This window comes from Mirounga leonina, unplaced genomic scaffold (assembly GCF_011800145.1).
Source record: "Mirounga leonina isolate KUSES-001 unplaced genomic scaffold, KU_Mleo_1.0 Mir_151, whole genome shotgun sequence".
Taxonomy (NCBI): Eukaryota; Metazoa; Chordata; class Mammalia; order Carnivora; family Phocidae; genus Mirounga; species Mirounga leonina.
The window spans coordinates 84,521,868-84,549,694 of NW_023270377.1; the positions used below are offsets into that span (position 1 = coordinate 84,521,868).

At 37.2% G+C, this 27,827-nt stretch overlaps 1 protein-coding gene across 3 annotated transcripts in view; it reads right to left on the reverse strand.

Annotated features, from left to right (window-relative positions):
• The window catches only part of ARHGAP15 (Rho GTPase activating protein 15), a 600,902-nt gene that overhangs the window by 165,074 nt on the left and 408,001 nt on the right, over positions 1-27,827 (reverse strand). For all 3 annotated transcript variants that reach the window (XM_035008115.1, XM_035008116.1, XM_035008117.1), the window contains one exon: positions 27,259-27,336. In XM_035008115.1, coding sequence (XP_034864006.1) covers positions 27,259-27,336 — 78 coding nt within the window. The remainder of the gene's footprint in view (positions 1-27,258; positions 27,337-27,827) is intronic.

Sequence of the window (27,827 nt, forward strand, 5' to 3'; positions counted from 1 at the left end):
GATAGATAGATAGATAGATAGATAGATAGATAGATAGATAGATAGATGATAGAATGGTCTTATTCAAGGATTAGTTGTCAGAAAAAGATAAGTAGGGATTATAGAAGCACCATAGGATCTTTGATTAGACAAGAGTAAAAGGAAAGAAGAATATAAATCACAAGAGGAATTATTCAAGAATTTAGGAGAATTCAGACAAATAGTTTCAAAAAATTATTTACATATAATGTATCAGAAAGAGTTTTTTTAAAAAAGAGCTATAAATATTCAAAGCAAGTTGATAGAGCTCGGGAAATAAGTGCAATTCAAAAAATCCAGCAAACGTCAAAGTAGAAGAAAAATAGAATATATATATATAATTGAAAACAGAATGGTATACAGACTAGAAGATATTATAAAAGGTAAAAAGGAAAAATTAAAGACATAAAATATGCCAATGAATAATTTTATATGTATGGATAAAGGTGACTATAATACAGAAGGCAAGACTCTTAAAGAAGATTAAAGAGCAAGTGGAACAGAAGGAAAAAACAAAGATGTAATAGAAAAAAAAAGTTTTTGTGCAATAGAAAAGGATTTCAATTTGCTTACTGAAAGGACATACTTACTCCCAGGAAAAAATTGGTATAGAACAATTAATCTAACATATCCTAAGAGAGTTACTTAAATTTAAGGATAAAGAAAAAGCCATATGGTTTCTAAGGTAGCACAGGTAAATCATATTAAAAGGAGGAGAAAGAAGTTTGCTCTCGGAACACTTCTTAGTAGCAGTCAGTGCCAGATGAAAAGGTGTGCAAAATTCAGAGATATTCATTCAGAAATGTGAGGGGAACCTGCTCATGACCCTTTCTTGGAAATGGAACTAGAAGATGAAATATAATAAACAGAAAATTAAAATAGAGAACTTGAACATGGAGAAAACTTGGCGAAATGAGTAGGTATGAGCATTTTCTCCTTAGCCTAGAACAAAGTTTCAACAACATTGGGGATAATGATTACAAATATAAATGTCAATCTCAAGGATAATAAAATCCTAAATAAACTGGAAGATCATCTTGAAAGGAAGAACACCTGCACTAATTTCCTCATAGACAAAGAACAAAATATTTGGTCAAAAATGGAAATAAGTTTACTGGTTTCAAATTCTTAATGTTTTTCTTGAGGTTATTTTTTAAGAACTGATATTTTTTGAGTCAAATAAATATTTATTTGAAGTTTAATCTTTCTTCCAAGCTCATTTAAATGTCTTTTTCTTCTTAAAATTCAATTAAAACTAAACATAAAACATTTTACTGAGGAATAACCACTATGTCGGAATCATATTTTTTATCTTTCTGTTACATCAATATTTTCAGAAAGGGCCATCTAGAATGCAATTTATTAAATATTAATGTATTTATTCATGTGTATATTTAAGTGTGTATTTATGGAATGTCTAAGTGACAATTTTTTTCTTTGTCTTTTTTTATTGAGTTTTTGTAACAGTTATTTAGTATTTTAATTAAAAAAAGAGTATTTTGAAATATTTTTTTCATAGCAACACAGCTGCATAAGATCAGGGCTGGGGTGATTTTATCATTCTCCATTCGGTCAATATACACTTATACAGAAAAGTCATGGAGCTAAGCAAATCTCTGCATTCTTTGAGTTTTAGTCATCTATGGAACGAGGAACCTTCTGTAGGATTTATCTTGCATTTGTCTAAATTTAGAAAGAACATTTTAAATCTCAGGATGATTTCTTAACACCCAGTATGTTTCTGATCCATCTCCCGGTGCCTTTATCAATACACTTAGGAAATATAAAATTGTTTTTGAAGCAAAAAGTAATATACAAGTACAAATATATTTGTAAGATATTCCAAAGCCACATATAAATTATTTGGTACTATTAAAAAGATGAAGATTTCACCTTCCAGCGGTTCTGATCTGATCATGTTTCATTTTCAGAATTATTCAAGTATGTAGATTTAAAATCTTGCAACAAAAAGATGTATGACTTAAATTATTTACATGGATAAAGATTATTTTGCTGAATTATATAGCTTGGCTTCAACTGGCTTTGGTGGATATGCGCTACCTGTTTATATTGTGGGAATTATAACTCTCTATCCAGATTATATTACAATAGTGTTGCTATTCTCTTCTAGAGTTTTAAGTTTACCAGGATGAGGCAAACGAATATGATTGTAAATGTTCACATAGTTGATATCCAGAAGACTTGGAATCTATTGCTAATTCTCAGGAATCAGCATCTCTGCCTCGCATCAACCCTCTCTGGAGAGGTTTATTCAAATACTTTGGGACATTTACTCTCATGACACTCCTCAAATACCTGACTTCAGTAGAATATACATTTAGTAGTTCAAAAAATGGTAATGGTGGCTCTTGGGTGATATTTTTTCATACTGCATTTATTTAATCTATCAGTTAATGGAGAATATCAATTATTTCAGTTTTTAAAATTTCAAATGTACCTAGAAAAGTCTCACTTCATATAAGTAAAAACTAAAATCTAGTTGAAATTATGAGGAATGACAGGAGGAACTAGTTTCCTTAACCAATAAAATGCCTAAAATTAGTAACAGACATTTAACTATAAGTAAATAAAATTAGTATTTTGTAGTTACCAGTTCAAAAAAAGAAAAAAAATAACCTCGGGCAACTCTTATTCAGAAATATTTCTAAATATAAGAATTGTTAGTTTATCTTTGCTCACAAGAGGTCTTCCAGTCTGAGCTTTAGCTTGGTCTCCATGTTTAAATAAACTCAGACAAAATCTTAGAAATATCCCTAACAGAACTTAACTCTCTCCATTAATTTTCGATTTGTCTAAGAATTAAGAAACATTGGTTTAAACAGATTCTGTTAAGTAAATACAAGCCACCTACCTTTCTGACCTTTTTTTTTTTTTAATGAATGCAAGTACCATCCATCATGAGTAACTTGACTTTCTATAAAAGTAACAGTTCATAAAAATCTGTGAAACTACCACTGGGAACAAACAAATTAAAGAAATGACAATGTAATATAATAAAACCGCTGTTGTCCTCCTCTGGTGGAAGAATTGCTTCTTCTATGGGACTAATACATCTTGCAGAAACAATTTTAAATAATATGTAACATATGGATTCAGCTTTTATTATTCTTCTAAAAGAAGACAATTATATTTATGTGATAAACTGTTCAGTGTTAGTAGCATGATGTTTACATTACTGGCCACTTAAATAATCTTTGACATGCTCCTATGTGAATCAGCAGCCTGCTTCTCTTGAAATCCTTCTTACAATTTAAGTCCTGTCTCTTTACAATGGCACTCAGGTGCCCTTCAGCAATATGAGTGTAGCAAGGTTCTACACAAGACCAGAGAAGAAACAATTCTCTTGCAGTAGGTATGACCAACACACACTCTCCTCCTCTCCCTTTCCACACATCTTCCATCTGAGTTCTCTCCTATCCCTGAAGAGAAAGTTGGGGCTTGACCCAGTCAGCGTTTGGTGGAATAAAAGGAAAGCAGCTTTTGTGAAAGGAGTCATCAAATTGGTGTTACTTGTGGAGAGTTTTTGAAGTATTATTCTCACCTTACTCATTGGCAAGCTGGCTACTTAATATTATTTTTAAAAAATAACTTTTGGGGAGAAGAGAGACACCTGTAGACATCTGTTGAGTTGCCTTCCACAATTGATCTGAAAATGCTTCATAAAAGCAGAAAGAAGTTTGTCTCCACATCTTTCAGTTTGACTGCCCCCCTCACTGACATAGACATTTCTGAAGGAGAGAAATGAATTTCCAAATTGTCACTTTGGCTCACTCACCGGTTGCTGCTGTATGTTTAAACAACATTTGTTAAAGAGTGATGGAGTTTGTTCTGCTGCCTTGGGCTTCTTTAACGAATCTCTTACAGAATATCGGTTGGTGGAGGATTTACCAATGCCCCTCCTCATTGCCCCACTGAGTGAGTTGAATAATTCTAATAATCAAAGGCACAGAGTCTGCATCTAGTTTAGAAATGAAACCATGGGTAATTTTCAAATGTGGTGCCCTCAATTTTTGATGAACTGTCACAGAAACAGGAATTACCACAATTCAAAAATCCCATCCACTAACGGACAGAGATCAGCATCTGTGGATGATTTCTTCTAACCCACTACCCTCAAATTTCCTTCCCAGCCCCCCCTAATAAAAACACCCCTTTGCCTCATGCTTCCAATTTAGTGCAATCATGCCTCTTACTGGCCATTGCCTTGCAGGACACCAGCTGTCAAACACATAGATGCAAGGTATATGGGTTTGAAATATAAAGCCTTATAATGTAAAAGACATGCACATCTTCTATCAAGTCCAATATTAGACTCTAATAGACCTGCTCCGCATGGAGAAACAAGAGCTCTACTGTATCAGAAACACTTGAAATGAAGGACCGCTAAATGGCAGTTACCACTTTCCAGTCTTTACATATGTAACCTAACCTAACCTAACGTAGTGTCATTCAGGAAAGAAATGGCCCTGCTCCATATCTTCCAACCCCTTCCTCATCAATGGAGGAATTGTGAAAGTAGCTCCAAACCTAAGACAGTTTTAAGGAGTCGTCTTTGACTAGGAGAGTTGTGCTCTTCCAAAGATTCTGAGAATGTGATCTTGGGGAAGATGCCCAGGGGCCAGAAAGTGCCATTTCTGAAGTTGGAGCAGCTGATTTCATGCACAAACTGCATTTTTTTCCTTTTGCAAGAACTCACGAAAGACCCAATTAGCCACATCACTTCTGCACTAGCGCTCTTGCCAGGTAGCAGAGACAAAGGGGAGATGAAATTCTTGCCCGTATGGAATTCAGGCTCTTCAAGGGAGCAAGTGGGGAGAGCCAAATAAATAAGTAAATGATACACAGTACAAAATGCTATGATAAAAGCATGGATAAAAGGGAGGAAGGCCAAAGGAGGGAGGGAGAGGTTACCTCTGCCTGTAGGATTTAAGGACAGTTTCAGAGAGACGATGACATTTGCAGGATGACCGGCGATTTGCAGGTGTTTGCAGGGCTGTGAGGAGGGAGTGTATGTCAGGATGGGAGAAGAAGGTGTGAAGTGATGCACAGCTATGCTCTAGCAAGCATAGCAAGGTGCTGGTTTGACAACATGAGCACAGCTCTTTGGAGAGTGAAGCTATAGACAATTCCAGGTTGTTTAACATTTACCGTACATTGAGATAGATGTGGCTGGGCTCCTGCATTTTTGGCTTTTCATGGGAGCTAATTCATTGATCAACTATGCTTGAAAACACAGGCTCTTTTTAAGCGTATCTGGGTAAGTACCTAGCACATAGTAAGTATTCAATAAACATTAGTTATCATTATCATCATCATTATAAAGCATCCATTATGTCACAAGTACTTTTCTGGGCACTTTGAGAGCAGAAACTATAGAGTAAAATGTGATCCAATCTGTAGATGGCTTTGTTTGGGGAGACATGGCGTAAGTGCAAATACATACATTAATTAGAATTATGTAGTAATGTATATGTAGTAATACAAGAAATTAAAAACTACAGCAATGTATTTTAAGGCATTAATTATTATAACACACATAAAAATGTAAAAGGAAGAGTAAGGAAATAAACTGAATTCATCAAAGGAATTTGGAACTTGGGTTGAGTTTTGAGAAATGCGCTAAGCCAGGGTATCTCAGGAAAACAAAAGACCCAGAACGTGGAATCTGTTGGCACCAGCAAGTCATGGGGGTGGAAATAAACATACCATTTTCTGATTGTAACAATAACATTTGCTCCCAAGAGCATAAGATTCATGTTGGGCGTAGGTTGAAAATAACTGGATGTGGTCAGCTTCTGGAGGAAGTGAACAACTCTGGAGAAATTTATCTGGTTTTGGTACTAACAGATATAGGAAATCTTTAGTTAAATTTTGTCTTTTCATTTTCTATCTAATTGCAATGGCACAAATCTCTGAAAGAATTGACATATTGAGTATTCTGAATTGGGACAATTTCTTTTACCGATCTATCTTTGGCCCCCCAATTAAGTCACTACTAAATGAAAACGAAATAGAAAAAAAAAATCGCACGCGTTTTCTCCTCTAATTTTAGAATATGCCATAAACTTAGTCTGTTGGCCCTATTTTCAGATCATTGAAAAATTTAAGCAAGATCGGAAATAAAAAGCTTTTTGTGAACTCCCAATGTTCTTACTTAATAAAACAAACAAATGTTGTTCTAATGCTGGTAATGGAGGGAGAAGTTCCATGTGGGGACAGCTGGGCAAAGCTCAAAGTCTTAATTTTTGCTCACTTAAAATTTCACTCCTCCCAAATATATATTAATGAGAAATCAAGCTTCATGCTCTATTTAAAAAGTTGCCTTCTAACACTGGCCTCTAGACAAAAAATCTGGCTGATTTACCTCATGTGGGGGCATGTCCTTTGAATAGTCTTTCTGGAAATGGGGATGGATCTGTGTCGCTTCATTTATTCTTTCTGGGTCAGTTTCCCTCATGATCATGAACATACATTTCTGAGAATGCTGATCCGAATTAAGGGCATAATCTATATCCATGGAATACAGAGCATCAGACTGACCCACACAGAGACTAGAAGTACTGTATCCTAACTCAACTAACTAGCTACTATATTTTCTCAAGGAAAAAACAAATATATAGGTCAGATTCAAACAGATTCAGATTTGCCAGACAGTTAGTGTTTATGATCTGAGTCAGCTACAGGTCCTCTTCTAGCAAACTTGTGTTTGAATTAGTTTGCCATTCAATAACAAATATTAGTTGCAACTTTATACCCTCTGATTCAACCATCCCTGAGAAGTCCATGTACTTAGATGCCTCCTATCACATTTTAAATGCTCTCTTAAATATTCAAATTATATAATTATGCCTAATTATGCAATACATTGTATTTGAATACAAAATCATAATACAGTTTTGGCATCATTGTCATCTTACAGCATTTGCCTTATTATGCTGTGGCATTTTGAGTATTTTTGATCAAACAGTATAAATGGAACAGGTTTTGCATACTGAGCATCTTAAAACCCACTTTAAAGAGATTTACTATCAATGCACATTTTCTGTTCGGCTGGAAAAAATAAGAACTTTGTAGTGTGTATTATGAAATGTTAAATATTAATACTATTTAAAGTTAATGGTATGCCAAAGAAAATGGCTAATAATACATTATACAATTAAATGCCTATCATATTAGCTCATCTATTAACAAAATAAAATAGATTTAAACAGAAGGGTTCTGATTTGTATTTTTTTAGCAAGAGTTGCCCAAGTGTAAAAGCTAAATTATTTATTCAATTTTTAAACTGCTGGATGCATCGGTTTGCAGTTATTTGCATTATATTTGAATGCTTTGTCATGTGTTCCTGATACAACAAAAAACAGTTTTTTTTTCTTTTTGTATGGAGGCATTTTCTTCTGCACAGATGCCACTGACAGTGACCAAAAAAAATCAACCAAAAAATACCTTCCTCCGTATCTGGAGAATCACTGAAGATTTCTGGCACCCTGCAGACAACAAAGATCTCAACACTACTGTGTCAGACCCTTTGCTAAACTGCATCTGTTATCACATCTTAAACTGGTACCCAGGTACATAGTTCTACATCATCATTCTGACCTTTCCGATATGTATCTTTGCTGGTCCGAGGTTAACTATCTTCTATTTCATAATCTATGTTGTAATTTTATATATCTTGGTCCATGGATGCTTGTATACCATCATGTACTTGGCTTTAAGGATAGTTTTTCTTTTCTTTTCTTTTCAGTGTTGGTAGCTTAAAATACCTTGAAAGCATGTGGGTTTAGCTTCTAAAACATTTCAAAGATTATATATTAATAGAATGCTGAGCACATGTGAGGGCCCAGGCTTGTGCCTGAGCAAGCCAACCAACTTAATTGGGAAGCAATTACCCCTTTCCTGAACCTCTCAGTTACAGCAAAGTTTGTGTACATCATCTCCCAAACCAGTTATTGTATGTTAAAAGAAAAGCCCCCAAAACTTACGAAATGAATTTACCTAGAGAGTTTGATGCATGTTTGAGGACTGTTTGAAAGTAAGAGCACTGCTTGAGTGACGCCTGACATCTCTTCCACATACCAGTCTCCACAGCATGGGATTCATTGTCCTAACTGTAAAAGTTCATTTATTCATTGGAGAGAGCATCTTATTTCCGGACACAGTGTACTAAGTTTTCTTGGGGGAGCATCTTCCTTCTCCTCTCCGTTAATGTGCCCTGGATGGGACTCTACCTACACCTCCAAGTATGGAGCGTGTGACCTTCATCTCAGTCAGTCAGCTCATCATATTTCCTCAGCCACAGTGGTTGATTCAGGAATATTGGTAATGACTCAATTTGGGTCAATATCGTCAAGCCTGTTGGAAAAGAGATTCCTGATGGATTAGAAGCAAAGACAATGTTGACCCGGAGATGTTGCAGTCATTTTACACCATGTGAAGACTAAGAATGAAGCTAAACATGGAGGAGAGCAGTACTGAGAGATCAAGAGAAGCTAGGTCCTAATGAGGTTATCTAGGTCCCAGAATTTAGAGGAATTTAATCATGGTTGCTTCCTGAATTTTCCAGGTACTTGAACAGATAAATTAAAGACAATTTGGATTGGTTTTCAGTCTCTTGAAATCAAAAGAGTCCTAACTAATTCACTTGTACTTTTTATTTACTCTTTTGTTTCCTGGATGGTGCTGAGCTTTGCAACCACTGTATTTTCATATACCGAAAGACCAAATATGTCCATCAATGAAAAAGTCAAATTTTTTCAATATTCTGTGATGAAAGAGACTGTGTTTTAGCTGATATAAGGAATGGGCTGACAGCATATTAAAGTCAAATACCAAGATCTGGCGCAGATGGTGAATTTCCTCCATTTTTCTTTCGAAATTTGTCTTAATAAAAAGAATCTCATCAATCTGAGCCCAAACTAAGTGAAAGTAAAGTGGGAAGACTATGGTTAGACACGGCATTTTAGTTTTTCTGTATTTCAAGGGATTTGCTTTTTTTCTCAATGAGTTAGTTCTACGCACAGTTAGACCATACCTTTATGGGCAGAAAGATGGTGTTTATGGTCATCGGCTAAAGTCATTAACTGGGATGGGACATTTCTTAGAGGAGATTATTTAGGCTTCCTGTCATTCCAACGGGAATCAACTCAGTAATATGTGATTCACATAGTTAGCAAGAGTCAACAAAAATATTTGTCATACCTTACACCAAGGGAAGAATTTAACTAGTGGATACAGCAGGGCTAGTCTTGATAAAATTGTTAAGCAAAATGTGGCTTTTAAAAATCTAACTCATTATTAGACTCCATGCCTTTTTTTTTCCTCTTATACTTCCTAAGATTTCTTCTGAGTTTGTCATTCTTTAGAATATACTCCTCTCTTCTGACTCTTTCAAGATTCCTTGTTCTTTGATGTATATTCCCTTAGAGGTATGCTAGGTTGTAACCTATTCTTCCTGATAAACAGATTTGTGTTCATGGTATTTTCTTAATGTGGAAACCTCATATAATACTTACATCCTTTTTTTAAAAAGATTTTCTTTGTTCATTTGAGAGAGAGAGAGAAAGCGAGCAGGAGGGAGAATCTGAAGTAGACTCCGAACTGAGCCCCGAGCCCCATGCGGGCTCGATCCACGACCAAGAGACCACGACCTGAGCTGAAACCAAGAGCCGAAGCTTAACCGACTGAGCCACCCAGATGCCCCTGATACTTACATTCTAACAGTCAAGTTTTATTAATCTGAAACGATAATCCGGAAGCAGAAAGTATGTGGCATGCATACTGATATGCTTTTTCTTTCCCCCAAAATAATGCCTGTGCCATACATCACTAACGGATGACAGAACTCGCGCTCACTTTTTTAGGACAATGTTTCAGTCTCCATCTTAACGTAACCACTTAACCAGCTATTAACAATCAACCACATTTAGTGTAAGAGGTGAAATGACTTGCCTCTCCTGCCTTAGCCAGATAAATTGATTCCTTAGTTGTGGCGTTTCAGGCATAGTGGAGTAACGGTGGGAAATTATTTTGTATGTGAAGAATTTCCTTCATCAGCACATAAGCATCCACCTACACTGCCATCAAATCAGGTTTGTCCATGAGTATTTTAAACATAGTTAAATAAGAGATATAGATTTGGGTGTTACTGAGCAGTGCTTTTTATATTGCCGTTTGAATATGGATGTACTCGGTGACCTAAGCGAGTTTATGTTCTACCTCCTCCAGTTCAGATTATTTATAAACTAATTCAGGGCACTTCTTTGTCAAAATAACACATTCCATCTAGAGAAGGCTAAATCAAGTACTCCAGTCCCGGCTTCCTTTTCCTTCCCCCCCTTGCCCCCAGAATAAGACTATTCATATGGAGAACAACATACAGACACTATTAGAACGGTATCATCTCTTATTTACTTCACAAAACAGAAGACAATATGGGCTGCTGTGAAATACAGATGAACTGTAATCCTCATCAGGTTTGGAAATAATGGATTCAGGCTAACATTTCCAGAAGAAATATGAAGGCAGTATTCTAAATTTCCTATTCTTTCCCAAATGAGTTTGCACAAAATGTGTCGCTAAGAAGAGTAATGTGCCCATCACATAGTGAAATTTCCCACTTGCAAAATGAAAATGAAAAGTCTGCATTTTAGGATGGCGTATTTAAACACATGCACCATGCTGTTTGTACAGTGGGGAAAAGAAAGCTCCCCCTACTGGAGCATAAAAAAGCCTCATCTCTTTCCTGCACCCCATGGTTCCGTCAGAGGCAGGAAGGCACGGAAACATGTAGTCTTCCCATTATCCCGCACAGAATCCTGGTTCTCTCATCAAAACATTACATTTTCCTCATTTCAGTTAATTAAAGGACAGCTGGACATTTCGTTATTGCACCAGTCTCAGCTCTGTCTAGTTGAAATGGGGCATGTAAAGGTCTTGGTCCCAAAGACACTTTCACCCCAAACAAATGGTTTTACAATCCATGCCTCTGATGGAGAAATTGGAAAAAGAAGTAAAAATCATCCTTGAAGTGTGTATCTATGTGTGCCTGTGTCTGATTTTCATAACACACAAGTACATACATAGACAGGGAAAGTGAAATTGCATGGAAGAATTTTAATATATCCATATCTATATCCATATCTATGTACGTATGTATATATATACAGAAAGAGAGAGAACACAGGGACACACAGGTACACACTCCAAAGATTATTTTTATTTCTTTTTCATATATATTATACATTATATATATATATATATATGTAGGAAGGAATAAAAAAAGTTGTCACATGATTAGTGAGTTGTTATTAATGGTTGGATATTAGCATTTATTGGCAAATCTCTAGACATATGAAACTCATATATATCTATTTTACTCTATAAGCATAAAAAACTAATGTAAATGCAAGAGGTTTAGAGATTTAGAGGCCTAGCCAAATTAAAGATAAAAATAATTTTCCCATGCCAATATATGAGGCAATGTGTTTTCTCAAGAGGGCAAAGGGGTTTGTACTGAAAAAGATTTTAATGAAAATTTTCTTCAGAAGAATTTCTAGACTTCCATAATTGAAGCGTTTGCTGTCTACAGAAAAAACAAAACAAAACAAAACAAAAATACCTGCAGTTACCCAAATTTAAAGATATTTCTACCAATTCTAGAAGGATGGGGCATGGACGAGGGGGATATTAAGCATGTTCCATGTAACTTTTCAGAGTTTTAATGTTACTCATATGAGACACTCTGGGGACTCTAAACTCTCCTCACAATCAGGTGGGCAGCCTTCATCAGCAGAGAGATAACAGACAATTGGAACAAGTCTTGCCTTTGAAATAGGTTCAATTATAGTTCACATCCATTTTCAAGTTGAGCTTCATATTTTCATTCTTTTTCTTTTTTGAAATAAAACCTGGGGAGGGTGGCTCCTTCAGAGTTAGCAAATAAATAATGCACACGAACATTGTCTTTCCAGTCTCTCTCTGTGTGCAGGACTAAGCAAATGCTCTGCTTCTAGAGCAGCTTTGGACTCTCTGTAATAAGGAAGCTCTCTGGGTTTTGGAAGTCTGGTCATCAAGGCTCCCACTTCACAGAAATCTGAGCCATGGCCCTCATTCTGTTTGGGAAACTTATGCACTGATTGACTTTTTGAGCAGATGATTCCAAACTCTAAGGGGCGTGTGAGCTGAGGGGAGAATCTGTGTGCATGCATGTGTGACTGCGCAAGGAGAGATGGTGCATTGAAGATGTCCTTTGCTCCTTTCCTTGTATCCTTTTATATGCTTGGGTGTAACAATTTTCGGAAAATGGTGTTTTGGTACAGCCAGATAGTGTAGAGACCATCCTGGGCCAGAACCTCCACTGTTTATATGCATTTTCTAAGAAAACAAATACAGTCACAGATTGAGAATAATCCAGACTTTTTTTTTCCTCCTCTCCATCCTGATTTTATAAGACATAAAATATAAGAGATGCAACTTTTTCTAGAAGTGGACAAAATATGATTATGATCTGCAGCGAATGGGGGAAATATGCAAATCAGATTTGTCACTTGCTTCCAACAACTAGAACTGGGTTACCTCTTATAAAGGGAGAGTGCACCTCTAAACCCCCTATACTAGGTATGTTGGAACCCATAAAATTTCCAATTACTGCTTCAGAATTTATTGTGCACATATGGAAAATAATACTTGTAAAACAGAAAGGGGTTTGTGCCTTGTGCTGTCAATACTGTGAAGGATGGGGTGATTATAAAGCAAATTAACAATACTTTTAAATGTGCATTCACTTATCTTTCCAATTAAATCCTTGTTAAACAACTGCACAGACAGTAATGGTGCTTCTGCAAAGCACTGATCAAGACAGTTTTATTGTAATTTTTACTCTGCAACAATTAATCAAGTAGGCATTTTCTTTATTATTAAATTATTTAGTTAATAAATATTCTCCATTGGCTAACATATTTGTAGTTTACATGTTATTTTTGATTTTCCTACAGTGGAACATATTTGGGGATATTTCCATTTTCTAGCAAAGGGATCATGAAGGCATGTGATTTTATAAATTTATTTTCTTTACAAGAATAACTGTGAACAAGAGAAGTCCTTGAAACTTTAAACTGTTCAAAAACCCTATTTCAACCATTGTATTTTGTAAGGGATGCAAACACCTTGCTTTTAGCAGATAAGAAATGAGAGATTTTGCTTTAAGGCATCTTTCTGTTGGGGTAAGCAGGAAAATTAGCATTTTAAAAGTTCATTAATACCAGTTACAGACTTCTGAGTCATGAAGCCGCATTGTAGTTAGCATTTGCTGTTCCTATCCTAGCAAAGTGAACAGTACCTGAATATTATTCTTCTGTAAACACACAAGGTGGTAGAAAGGAACAGATGAAGATATCTGGAAGTATTTTTTTCTGCTTTTGAATTCCCAGTTTTGTGATTTGGAGGTCTGAATTTATGTAGTTAGTATACCTCACTTTTAAAGTGTTTTAATGGTTCTTTAAACAGCCTTTTGTGTTTTGTATCTTTTAAAAATTTTTAATTAGGAGGAATTCCTAGGAAACCAGATGAGTAGTGAGGGCAGTGATCTCAGGCACTTGGCTTTAGGATTCAGGGGGGCTACGTTAATTCAGAAGTAAGAATAAACGTAGAAGAGATACAACATTTTCTTGAGTCATAAAAAGAAAATTTCAGGCAAGGCTAGTTTTACAGTTGGACAACTGGTGTGATCTGAGCTGGGTCAGATCACTTTTTGAAATGCCTGATGTGAAAACTTGATATCCTCACTATTGTTCTAATTATAGGAGGTCTCTTACATTATGCTTCCCAGGACTAGCAGAGAGCCGGAGCTAGAACACTCAGATTAACAGACTGTCACCTTGGGAGCAGACTCTTGGCAGATGGGGATGATAAGTTCGGTGGTGGGTAAGGGAGAAGGGAGAGGAGGGGAAGGAACGGAGGAGATGGGGCTCTGGGTAGTAGTATGGAGAAATTGGGCTTATTAAGACAACCTCTTGAGGTGTCAGGCTTGAGGGCAGGGTGACCTGAGAGGCTCCTGAAGCGCACTTTGATTGACGACTGAGTCCCGTTGTAGGTCAGCTAGATCTCTGGGGCTAAAACATGCAATGCTGATGCCAAGACACAAGTTTCTCTTGACTGAAATAACAGGGCCTAAAAGGCCTAGAAGGTGCTTGGCACACAATGGGCATGCTGGGGAATTCAGAGGTAACTGTGAAGTGCCTCTGCCGGCAGCATTAAAGGTTGGGAAAGGGAGAGAGATTTGATGCAAAATAGATGAAAACCAGTGTTAACCACAGGCACAAAATGCTAGGGCAAGGGGGTAGGAAAGAAGTTAATCCCTATTGAGATTTTTTCCAGGAATCATGAGATTTGTCTTAAGGAGCTGAGTTCATCAGTTAGCAAGAGCTGTGATGTGCCTCTTGCTTGAAAAGACAGATAGGCTGCTCCTTCCGTTGAAACCAGTCAAACAGTACTGTGCATACATATTCCAGTCCCTCTCGCTGATGGGACAGTGAATCCCAACAGACTTCAGAGAAAGAGTAGAGAAAGGTAAGTGAATCCTTGATGGCTGTCATAACACAGAAGGAACAGATTATTAAGAACGGACAGCAGGGTACTCACTAAGGAAAAATGTAGCAGGGAATGAGGAGGCCACAAAAAGACAAACAATCTGGAGGAATGTAAAATATGAGATGAGATGGTGTAACACAGAGAAAGGCTGCTACTTAAGCAAAATGACTCCAGTGGGCCCTTTAGAATCTTCCAGATATTATGTTGAGTAGACTATTGGATATCCTGCCCACCCTGAGTGCCTCCAAGATGGAGACCAGACATTGGAACTCCATAGCAAGGCTTTCATTCCAGTTTGTCTCTAGAGTACCATGAGACACAGTGCCTTCTCGAAAGATACACTGAATGAACAAATGCAACTTTTAGCAATTCAGTTAAACTCAGGGACATTTATTTATCTATGAAGTGGATAGACTTCTTATAAAGACCTAGTGGGTCAGCATTTGAAAGTGCTTTGAGGAACTGACGTACTGACATTCTCTTGGCATGTTCTAAGGAGTAAGCTCCATTCTTTTAAAGAAGATTCACCTAATTCTTTAAAACAAATCTCCTTTTAAAAGATATATGTGCTAATTGTAGGAAATTAGGAAACAGTTTGGAAAAAAGAAGATAATAAAAATCACCAGTACCTCTTAACATTTTATGCATGTCTTGCCATTGTTTCAGAAACAGAGTTCAGCAATACACAGTAAAATAGTCTTTATTTAAAATAGACTGATCCCTAGCATGTACAAAATGCCTCACCTTCTTTTTGAAGGAAATGACTCAACCCTGGATCTAATCAATAAATTAATAAAAATGTATTGAGATTCTATCAGATGCAAGATAGTCTTTGAGGTGAAGTAGGACAGATAGACTTAAAAAACATGAGCTCTGCTCTTTAGTAGTGTCCAGTGTGTTGAGGAGATATGATATGTACATAATTTAATGATATATGACACACATATACGATAAAAATATTAATGATGATAATTATATATTAATATATATTAGTTATGTAATAATAAGTGATTATTAGAATATGGAATTTATCTCATAGAAATCCGTTATCATTATTATATCTTAATTGAACTGTTGTAAAAGCTTCCTAGCTGTTCTCCTGCTTCTACTCTTGCCCTGTAAAATTTATTCTTCTCATAGCAGTCAGAATGGTTAAAAAAAAAACAACAAATAATATCAGATCATTTCCTGATTAACTACCCCTCCCGCACTGCAGTGACTTAGATTGAAAGACAAAACTTCTTATCTTGATTTACAAGGGCCTCACTGGACAGGCTTTGCCCATCTCTCTGACTTCTGTGTCCTGATCTCATACAAGCCTGCGTTCCCTGGGACCAGTTTCCCGCTGCCTACTCAGCTCTCCCCACCACATCTCCGCAGGCCTCTCTCCTTCCTATCAGATCAGGTTTCCACTCAGATGGCTCCTCTTCAAAGAGACCTTCCCAGACCATCCAATCTCATCAGTTATTCTCTCTTACATCACTATTTCGATTCTGGACATGACTTGTAAACATCTCATATATTTGCTTATTATAAATCTCTTGACACCAAAATAACACTCCACCACAGCCCGATTCCCCAAGGTTCTCCTCAGTGCCTAGAAGAGAGCCTGGCTCATAGGAAGTTTTCAACAAATAATTTTGAATAACTAAATCCTCATCTGAAGTTTTCCTTAGGGAGATTAAAGCAGTATTTTAATCTTTAAGCTAATTTTGCTCCTTTCCTGATTCTTCTCGTATACTTTGCAGTTTGTGTCACTTTATTTGAGCCATGGCAAGTCTAGGATAGTCACTTGCAATTTGAGCCCAAGGTGTCCTTTGTCAGACTGATATGGAGCTGGCAGAGCCTTGGCCACAAGCAATGACATTGGGAGGGATCACCCTGGAAATTCACATAAGCAGGTGGCATCCTCAGTGTGATCTTTGTACCGCTTGGGGTTGGGAGTCACCCACTGCTCACTCAGACAGTCTTTCTTGGCCTAAAGGGCCAAGCTGTTAGGGCTGCCTCAGGTCTCCCAGCTTGAGAGCTATTTCCTCTCTTCACCAAGCCTCTCCTATGTGGTCCATTCTGGACAGTCAGATTGTGACTTCAGGAGGAGGTGGGAGGTGGGGACAAGTATATGGTTCATTGGATTGGTTGCACAGAGACTCTCAAATTCTGAAGATTTTCTTCTAACCATCACTGGTCATCCAACATTATTCATTAATCATTCACTTATCAAATCCATTCATATTCAACAAATATTTATTCTAAGGGGATTATGTGCCAGGTACCATAAGAGCTGGGTGACCAAAACAGGTAAAGTCTCGCTCACGTAGAGGCTGCGGTATAGAGGGGGGAGGATGGCACTGAAGCCACACACAGAGAAGCAAGGCAGTTCCAGAAAGGACGTGTTCGGCAGAAAACAAGACCCTGGGATGGCAAGTGACTGGGTAGGTAGGATGGAGGCACATGTTTCAGATGTGTTAGTCTTGCGTCTTGTCAGGTTCTGAAGGAAGCACATTTCAGGTAGACAAGAGCAAAAGCCAAGGTCCTGGTAAAGAAATGAACTTGATGGGTCTGAGGAAGGAAACCAGGGTGGATAGACAATAATGATATGACAGAGAGGGGCATGGTGATATCAGAGAGCTGGGAAAAAAGAAGAATCTGTGAAGCCTGCAGATCCTGGTATTTCCTTGACAATTCATACCAAATAGATCACCAGTCTTTTTGGCTATTGGACTGGAATAGCCATGGAAATACAGGCTCTATGTCCATGAGAGTGTCATGTGTTGTATTTGCTGCTGTGGTTTCAGCATCCTGCACGTTGCCTGGCACATGATGGGAGCTCTGTAAGTGTCTGCCAATGAATGAAGGATGGAAAAGCTAAAATCGTATTTTATGGAGCTCGCCTCTAATCCTGATGTGCTGGGACCCTCAGAAAGGAAGAAAGTTTACAGGTATCTCTGCCATTCCTTCCAGGGGGCCCAGGAATATGAGGGCATACAAGAGAATGCGTTTGGAAGCCTCTTTGACTCTAAGTCATTCAGATTTTCACTTGAGCATTACTTCAGTCCCCCACATTTGTAAATTTTGGACACTTTATCTTGAGCGTTTGCGTGGAAACCTGAAAAAAAAAATCCTTCTTTGCCTTGCACCTGTTACTTTTCCTTTTTAGAAGCAGCTTTGAGGTGATGAGAATACTTATTTTTCTATAGCACACTTTTGTTAGAAAATGCTCCTAAACTACACAGAAAGCTTGGAAAAGAGGCGCTAGATAAATATATGTGAGTCACAGAAGATGAAATTACCAGCAACAGGGACTTCCTGTGTGAAAACAAAAACAAAAGCATCCTTTCAAAGTTCAAAAATTCAGTATATGAGGTTAACAAGAGCAATAGTTTCATTGCTATTATCCAACACAGATTTTTTGTCTACCTGGCCATTCCCAACATTTTGGGGAGCCGAGATGGCAAGCCGAGTTATACCACTGCTCTCAATTTCATTCCTGACTTGCCTAATTGCTAATAGCATACTTTGTGAAGGAAGAGTAAGCCGTTATCTCCTCAAACTGTCATATGAAGGCAGAAAATGGGGATACAGGGTTCTTCACTCTTCATTTCTGTCCCTTGATTCTTTTATCCAATCTAAAATGAAATGTTCGTTTATAAGAGTCTGGGAGAAAATATGATGTAAAATATAGCTTGAGTTTTCTTTACTGAGATACCCAAGAAACGGAACGTAACACAACATATCAATGAATGTTGACATGGAGTTGGTTTGTATTAAAAGTTCATCAGTTTATTATGTAGGAACATATCTTTATTCAGTCCATACACAGTCTCAGGCACTTTGCTATCTCGGGGATACAGTGATGAATCAAACTTCCTACTCCTCCTGATGAACTCACAGGCAGTTAGGTGTTATTTATTAAAAGGGTCCTTTAAATGAAGTTTTCTCTTATAAAAGGGTTCCACAGACTGAACACCAAGAAAGTATAGTATTATAATAGGAATAAGTGGTTTGGGATTCTTTGATGTTAAAAAGAAGAACATGTTTCTCCGCCCCTTCCCCATGGTAAATTGAATCCAGCACTCAGCAATATATTCTTTGGAGTAGGTTTAAAATGGATTCACTGTCTGGCTTCAAACCATATTAATATTGCAGCCTTAGAAAAGTTACTTAATCTTTCTGAACCACAATTTTCTTGTATGAATAATGTGGATCATAAAGTTTATCTACCTTGCAAACTTTTATGAGGGTGAAAGCTAAGTCTAATTTTCCATACCCGCCATGCAGTAGATTCTCAATTAAATGCTAGCTAGCATCAGCATCAGCATCATTCTGTTACATTTTAAAATATTATTTACTCCCTAGCTTTTTAAAGCAAATCTTTAGGTAACTTAATTTACCTAAATTCTTTTTAATTTATTCGAGAATCTACATTGGGAAAAGATTGTAGTTGTAAAAGAAATATGAGTAATGTTAATCATACTACTAACATACACGTTGTAGCCATGGCATTTTTTAGTTGTACTCCAAATTATGACTCAGAGTTCATAAAAATTGGTGAGCATGATTACATCAATCAATAGTCAAAGAGAAAACCTCTCACCACTCGAAATTTTATCAAAAAAGGAGTTCATAGTCTATTTCTGCCTTATGCAAATGCAAACCTTGTATATTTTATGGCTTGTAGGTCATGTCTCCACTAGATAACCAGCATAAAAGTAGCTGGATATTGTGCGGGGGTTCCCGTACCTGGCTATGCACTTGACTCACTTAGGGAGTTTTTCTTTTGACATGCATGCATATAGCTCCAACCCCAGACTTTCTACATCAGAATTTTTATGACTGGCCTCCAAAATCTTTACTTTTAAAAGCTCCCCAACTTGATTCTTCGGGTAGATAGACTTTAACATGATCCCTAATTATCCCCTGCTCCTTGTGTTTATGCCTTGTATAATCCCCTCCCCTGGGGTATGGATAGGAACTATGACTTGATTCTAACCATCAAAAGGCACCAAAGGTGATGGGATATAACCTTTATGGTTATCTTACCTAGGATTATAACTTCTGCTTTAGATACTAATCTCTCTCCCTTGCTGTTTTCATGAAATAAGCTGCCTATGGAGAGGTCCACAAGGCCTCTGGCCAACAGCCTGTAATGTTGAGGTCTTGAGTCCAACAAACCACAAGGAACTAAATCCTAATAATCATGTGAGCTTGGAAGCCAACCTATCTCCTGCTGAGCCTCCAGATGAGGACCACCCCTAGCCAACATCTTGATAGTAACTTTATGGGGAATCCAGCTAATCTATGCCCAAACTTCTGACCCACAAAAACTGGGAGATAATAAATGTGTGTTGCTCTAAATAGCTAAGCTGGTGGTAATATTGTTATGTAGCAGTGGATAACTAATACAGTTCTGAAATGTAGTTAGTGTCCACAATCAGCGATACCAAGCATAGTTACGAGCAGAGGTAAGCTTGTTGTGTTTCTCCACTATTTTTTAATTTTTATTACTTAATACTGTTGGTGATGATGATGATTTATGATGATGATGGATTTTTATAAATATCCTTGGGGGTTTCCTTGGGGATTGGCAGTTGCATAACTCACTGATTTAATTTCTGGACTCGATGGCCAAATCTACACGGAAAAGCCATAACTGAATTAAGACCTAAAATTTGAGTAGATTTTACTCAACCTCTCCCATGAACATGGATGGGGCTATTCTTTTGGAATCGGGCAAATCCCAAAAGCCTATTGATAAAATAAAACTAAATATCTCCTTTGTGTTCAGGAACCTCCAAATCCTATGAATTTGACTAGTGAAACAAATCACTGGATGGCAGGGAGTCTCCACAGCTTCCCCATACTTGATATTTCTTCTTAGAAAAGGAATCTTGGGGTGCCTGGGTGGCTCAGTCATTAAGCGTCTGCCTTCAGCTCAGGTCATGATCCCGGGGTCTTGGGATCAAGCCCCACATCGGGCTCCCTGCTCAGTGGGGAGTCTGCTTCTCCCTCTCCTACTCCCTGCTTGTGTTCCCTCTCTTGCTGTCTCTCTCTCTGTCAAATAAATAAATAAAATCTTAAAAAAAAATAGAAAAGGAATCTTAATATCATCAAAGAAAATTCAATCACATGGAAGCCAAAACCATACTTGATTATTAATATTTAGTATCATGGTTGTATTAAGAAAACTAAGTTGTATTGATTTGACTTAATCTAACATCTTAAAGTTCGTACTAAATATCACTTGACTGATACAGAGTTTTTAAAGTCCTCACATTTTCCTTCCATTCCCATTTTGGAAATAAAGAGTCTGAGATTCAATGGGGTTAAAATTGCTTCCATTAGACTAACAAATAGCTCAGAAGCAAGATAAGGAGGCAGTTCCATTGTTTCCCACCCAGTGCTCTCTCCACTGGATGGTCTCTGCCTTTGTTTCATCACAGCGTTAAGTAGGCTCCTCATTGCTTGGCATGTAACAAATTACAAAATATAACTCACATTAAATGTATGATATAATTTTGCTTTAAAATAAGTAGCCAGGGGCGCCTGGGTGGCTCAGTTGGTTAAGCAACTGCCTTTGGCTCAGGTCATGATCCTGGAGTCCCGGGATCGAGTTCCATATTGGGCTCCTTGCTCAGCAGGGAGTCTGCTTCTCTCTCTGACCCTCCTCCCTCTCATGCTCTCTGTCTCTCATTTTCTCTCTCGCAAATAAATAAAATCTTAAAAAAAAAAAAAGTTAAAATAAGTAGCCAGAATTTGTGTATTTTAGATACTAGAAGTATTCATAAAGTTATTAGAATATTGTGTAAAAACTGGGGCTCCTGGCTGGTTCGGTCAGCAGAGCATGTGACTCTTGATCTCAGGGTTGTGAGTTCGAGCCTCACACTGGGTGTAGAGAGTACCTAAAAATAACATCTTCAAAAAAAAAAAAAAAGAATATTGTGTAAAACCTAAAGACTATATAAATGTGTGTGAATGGGAAGAGCTTATTGTTTGACTTCCTTTCAGCATTATTTACAAATGACAATACATTTTCTTGAGCAACTAGAAAGCAATACAAGTTTTGCCATCAATAGTCTTTGAGCTCCCTGACTCAATGTAGCTGAAAAATGAGGTCTACAAAAGTTTCCAAAGCCCTGAACAATGTTAGAGTCTGGCCCTTTTATGATCAAGTGATCTTTTCAGCTTTAATGGGAAAAATAAATCATTGTTAAAAGATAATCTTATCACATGGAAGCCAGAGAGATGCAATATCAATGATTCGACTTACCAAAAAACTGCCCTGTGGAATGGGATAAAGCAAATAACAGTTTGTTTTGTTGTTGCTGTTGTTGGCAGTCCCAGCGAAGTAGGCTTAAGGAAATACCTTGTTTTAAAAATAATAAGAGGGCAATATAAATGCATTTAATAGAAAAGTGAATGGACTTGATACAAGGGCTATTTTATAAGAACAGAACTGCCAATTGTTCACATTCTTCCTCTCTTTCCTCTTTTATTCGATTTTTGATGCTGCAAATAATATGAAAAGCATGGGCGTAGCTCTAAAGTTAATGCTTTGCTTGGCATTGTGGTACAAATCTATATAAAAGTAGTTTAGATGTAGTTGGTAACACGAAATTGTTTCTCTAATAGTTTGTTTTCAATGGAGCTTATTCTTAGCATGTTCAAAATAAGCAAATTCATCTCTTTAAGCCAATGTTTAATTTGGATTATTATGCCAATAAAATCTGGGTGAATAAAGATATGCAAAGTGCAAGACTGTAAATTAATGGGAAAAAAAAAACCTTTCCCATTTAAAACAACACACACACACAATCATATGCACACACACATACACACACCCACACACCCACACACCCAATTAAGATTCTTGGCCACGTAGATTTATAGCATTTATATATTTTGTTCCTCTGGGTGTGAAAAAGTGAAGGAGGGTGTCCCTAAGATTCTTCCTGTAAATTTTTTTCCTATATATGGAAAACATGTTTAAAATCCTGGTGGGAAGTAACTTCCTCCAGTTCAGAGAAATGGTTAGAGGGAATATTTGTTACTGTGTACTAAGAAACACCAGTCTGGAAAATTCCCACTCGGTTCTTCCCCCAGTGCTTCATAGTTCTCCCATTGGCTCATGGGCTTGCGAAGCTTCATAGTCAATATTTTCCAAAAAGGATGCCAGTCTTTCTTGTCCCTTTTTTAAAGGGTGAAAGAGAACATCGAAGCGGTACCGAAAGAGAGTCTGAACTGAATTTGGGGTTTGGGCAATAAGCCTAGATGGGCAGCTGAAACCAGAATGTTGATGTCAGGAGGAGGGGAACTCAACCTAATGGGATTTCCAAGACCCACTGTTGAAAGTTCTCAAGACAGTTATGCAGCATCCTCAATGCCGAAGTCGGTCCTTTGCAAAAGTACCCCCAAGCAAGAAAACCATCAGGTCACAGATCATTCTGAAGAATCAACACAGTGTCACAGGCTGTTGACAGGTTGACATCTAAGGGTCATGGACCAGTTTTCTTTGGGGGATGCCCTCATAGAGTGGAAGTGTTGCATCAGCAAAATGTCACTGAAAGCTGTCACCAAATACAGTAAACAAGGCAAAGCACTGCTTATTCATGCACTGATGGCCCAGTAAATCAAGAGTTCTCAATGACTGCTGACGGCTGCAACAGAATATTGTATTAAAGAAGTTTCTCGGTCCAAACACAGATACATAAAGCCCTACAGAGAATGGCAATGCCAGGATTCTTCCCAACTGTGATGTTTGGCATTTTCCTCCACGTTTTTCTTTCTTGACCTAGTTTAGCCAAACTCCTATGGCAGTACTTGTCATTTACAAGCACTGGAAAGCAGGTGTAAACAGAAAGTGACTAACAAGTGCGTGTAGCATGAAAAGACTGATACTCACTTTTGTAAGAAGGTAATCAACAATTAATGAATGGCAGCAGTGGCCTTCAGCAAAGGCTCTGAGTCAGAGGCACCAGGAATCTAGTCCTAACTCTTTCATGGACTTGAACTATGACCCTAGGATATTATTTAATGTCTCTGGGCCTCAGTTTCCTCACCTTTAAAATGGGAACAATAATAGTGCCTATTCTATGGGATGGTAGAAAGCACTAAATTAAATGAGATAAGTGAAGCACTTAGTACAGTGTCTGGCACATAGTAAGTTATGAAAATATGTTAGCTACTTTTATAACAATAATTATTATGATTATTATCATCATTACTAGTTATAATTAGAACATGCTTTTCAAAAGTGATCACTTTGAATTTAACTTGTATGCCATCTGATCTGGAAGTATAATGAGGGTATCCAATTCCTACTGATTTAGTGAGTCAAACAGAAAACCAAAACAAATTGAATCATTCAACTGGTGTATTTAGAATTGCTGATGATTATAGCATTCAAGAAAGTTAGTGAAATACATAAATTGCAATTGAACTGTTCTTGAAAATCCCCCAAATCAGTTTTCATTTGTCTAGCCTAATGGTGGGTAGGACTTGTTCATTTTTAAAATGTATATTTAGAACCTTCCAAAAAGGAAACCTTGTGGAATGTGAACATGGAGGAGACAAAAGGTGTTAATACAAAGGGAATATGCCCAAATCATGTATGTTCCATCTTTGAAAACAAAGAAGAATGTATTGCATTCACATGTCGCTTTATGCTTTTTGTGGAATTCTCTATCACTCATTGCCATTTTATTTCATTGCATGCACGCGCGCACACGCGCACACACACACACACTCACACACGCACATGCACAAAGGGGAGGCTACAATGTACACAGTCAGCCTCTTTGTACCCAGCACTGCTTCTCTTCTAAGTCATCTCTGCTGTTAGAGACCAGTGTGCAGATGGAGGGGAAGGTATGGTGTCAGCACCAAAGTTATGGGTCCACTCCAGAGAGTTCATTCAAAGGATAATCTGATCAGCAAAATTTGAGACAGGCCGGTATATGCATTCTTTTATCATCTAATTCAAAAAACTCCACAACACAACTTGGATGAAATCGCCAGTATCAAAGGTCCTAATGTAGCATAATTTGTGTTGAGCATGCTGCATTGTGACAGTGCTATAAACCAGTGAGACAGTTTACTGACAATTCTGTGCTACCAGATACCAACTCAGGCCTCTGTCCAGCTTTACATTGTCAACTCTTGTGGAAACATGAGCAGTTACACAGCCTCAGAGGACGCTGAAGTCTGGATTGCAAAAGATGAGATGGACAGATTTCATATTTTCATTGCAGATTTTTTTTTTTTGCCTTTTCAAACTGCTGAGCATAATTTTTTTTAAAGGCAGGAAATGCAACTAGTGTTTGTTTCTAGCATGGCTTCTGTTTTGAGATTTCTTCTTTGTAGAAGAAATGTGTTGCCCAGCTGTCTAGAATCCCAATCAGGATATGGCTTCAGTATGAAATATATTAAAAGAATGATTTTAGCTGGTTATAAGCAGGAACGAAAATGAGGCTGGGCCTATTTTATCCAGTTTTTACTCACAGAGGGGGCATTCTGGTTCAGTCCAGTGGGGCCAATAGGAATAGATGAAGTAAAGCTAAGTTCTGGGGGGAAGGGGGTTGCTTTATTTTTTACTTTTTTGTAATTATTTTGTTTGTTTTTGTTTCTGTTTTTGCCTTGGAAGGAAGAGTAATTGTGAAACATAAAGGTTCATATAGTGAGCAAAAAGAGCTGAGGAGATTCTCAGTTATAAAGATTCTCAGAAATAAAAATCATGTGTCCACTGGCTAGAAGTATTGCAGTCAACACTTAAAAGGGTAGTTCAACCCAAATTAAACTGTTGGAGGATTTAATGCTTCTCAGTATTAATATTTTTCCTATTTGCAACACACACACATTATTCAACAAATATTAATTAAAACCTCTGTTTATGCACACCCTAGGGCTACTGTTGGTTAATGGGGTAAGAGACAAAGATGATTCCAGTCCTACCTTTTAAGATGTACAGAGATTGTTGCAGAGACAGATATTTCAACCAGTATTCTATCCTTAACCAACTTAAGATGTTTTAGTCTGCTTGTTTTCTAGAATATTTCCTATTTTTTATTTTTATTTTTTAAAATTCATAGTTTTTTAAAGAAAAGTTTCAGATTTACAGAAAAACTGAATGGAAAATATAGAGTTCCCATATACCCCTTCAACCCCCTACGCCAACACACAATTCCCCTATTTTTAACATTTTTTATTAGTGTGGTACATTTGTTACAATTGATGAACCAATATTGATACATTGTTATTAACTAAAGTCTATAGTTTACATTAAAGTTCACTCTTAGTGTTGTGTATTACATAGATTTGACAAATGTATACTGACATTTATCCATTATAATATCAAACAGAATAGTTACATGGCCCTAAAAATCCCCTGTGCTTATTGATTCATCCCCATCTCCCCCCAGATCCTTTGCTACCACTGATCTTTTACTGTCTCCATAGTTTTCCCTTTTCCAGAACGTCATAGTTTTGGAATGATACAGTACAAAGCCTTTTCAAGCTGGCTTCTTTCACTTAGCAATATACATTTAAGGGTCCTCCAAGTCTTTTGGTAACTTGAGAGCTCATTTCTTTTTATCACTGAATAATATTCCATTATATGTATGGGCCACAGTTTTTTTTACCCATTTACCTATTGATAGACATCTTGGCTGCTTTCAAGCTTTATCAATTATGAATAAAGTGGCTGGAAATATTTGTGCACAGGTTTTTGTGTGAACACAATCAAGGAGCAATTGCTGGATAGTATGGTATAAATATGTTTTCCTAAGAACCTACCAAACTCTTTGAAAGTTCCAGTACCATTCTGCATTTCAACCAGCAGTGGATGGGAATTCCTTGTTGCTCCACATCCTTGTCAGCATTTGTGGCTGCCAGTGGCTTAGTTTTTGGCCATCCGAACAGGTGTTTAGTAGTATCGCATTATTGTTTTTTATTTGTTTGTTTGTTTTTATAAGATTTTATTTATTTATTTGACAGAGAGAGACACAGTGAGAGAGGGAACACAAGCAGGGGGAGTGGGAGAGGGAGAAGCAGGCTTCCCATGGAGCAGGGAGCCTGATGCAGGGCTCGATCCCAGGACCATGGGATCATGACCTGAGCCTAAGGCAGACGCTTAATGACTGGGCCACCCAGGCGCCCCTCGCATTATTGTTTTAATTTGTAATTCTCTGATGATATATGTATTTCCTAATTTTTAATTCTCTTACCTATTACATATTTTTCTAACATCTGTGATTTTGACCTTTATGTTTCAATCATTCATTTATTCAATTATTTATCCACATGCATTCAGTGTCTACTATATGCCAGTAACACTTTTCAAAGCTAGGCTATTTTTCTTTCTTTTACCCTCTTATTATTCTTTTTTCATTTTCAGTTTGTCATATTCCACTAATTATTTATTTCACATAAACTGTTAGTTTGTTCCTCTCTCTAGTCTATTAATCTCCAAGTAAACTGGCTATCTCTTACTTCTCTGGTGATAATTGTTTCATTTCTTCAACTTTCTCTTGTTCCCTTCAAAACTTTCATCATTATAGATTCATAATACATACAGCACAGAGTCTGTATTGCTAGAGATGAAACTACTGAAAAAAATGAAGTGAAGAAATCACTTACCTTGGTTGACAATAAATCTTAACTTCTGTATTGTTGCCAGATTGCCACTAACTCGGTATATTCCATCAACATCGAGACCTGAAAATAAAAGGGCATGTTTTATATTTGCTCATAAAAGAACTGAGAGGGTAAAAGCAAAAAAATTAAATGTGGGAAGGAAGGTAATAGTAAATCAATGCCAAATATCCTTTCCTCATAGAGAAGACAAATTTCTATGTTCTAAACCAAGCAATCTTCAATAGTTTAATTTCAACAAACTATTCATAAATTCAGTCATAGTCAATCATCAACAAATTTGAATCTAGTTTAATCATAGAAGTGTAATAGGTAGCATTGGATTTCACACTATAGTTAAGATTTAGTCCCAACACAGGAATTAAACTGGTGGTAGGTAGGAGAAAAACCTTCACTTATATATTATTGCCCCTTTCTGGACAGAAAACAACCCAAGGCATCTGTGGGATCTCCTTCCTTCCTACTTTCCTCCTTCCCTCCTTCCTTTCCTTTCTTATTCTATTCTATTCTATTCTATTCTATTCTATTCTATTCTATTCTATTCTATTCTATTC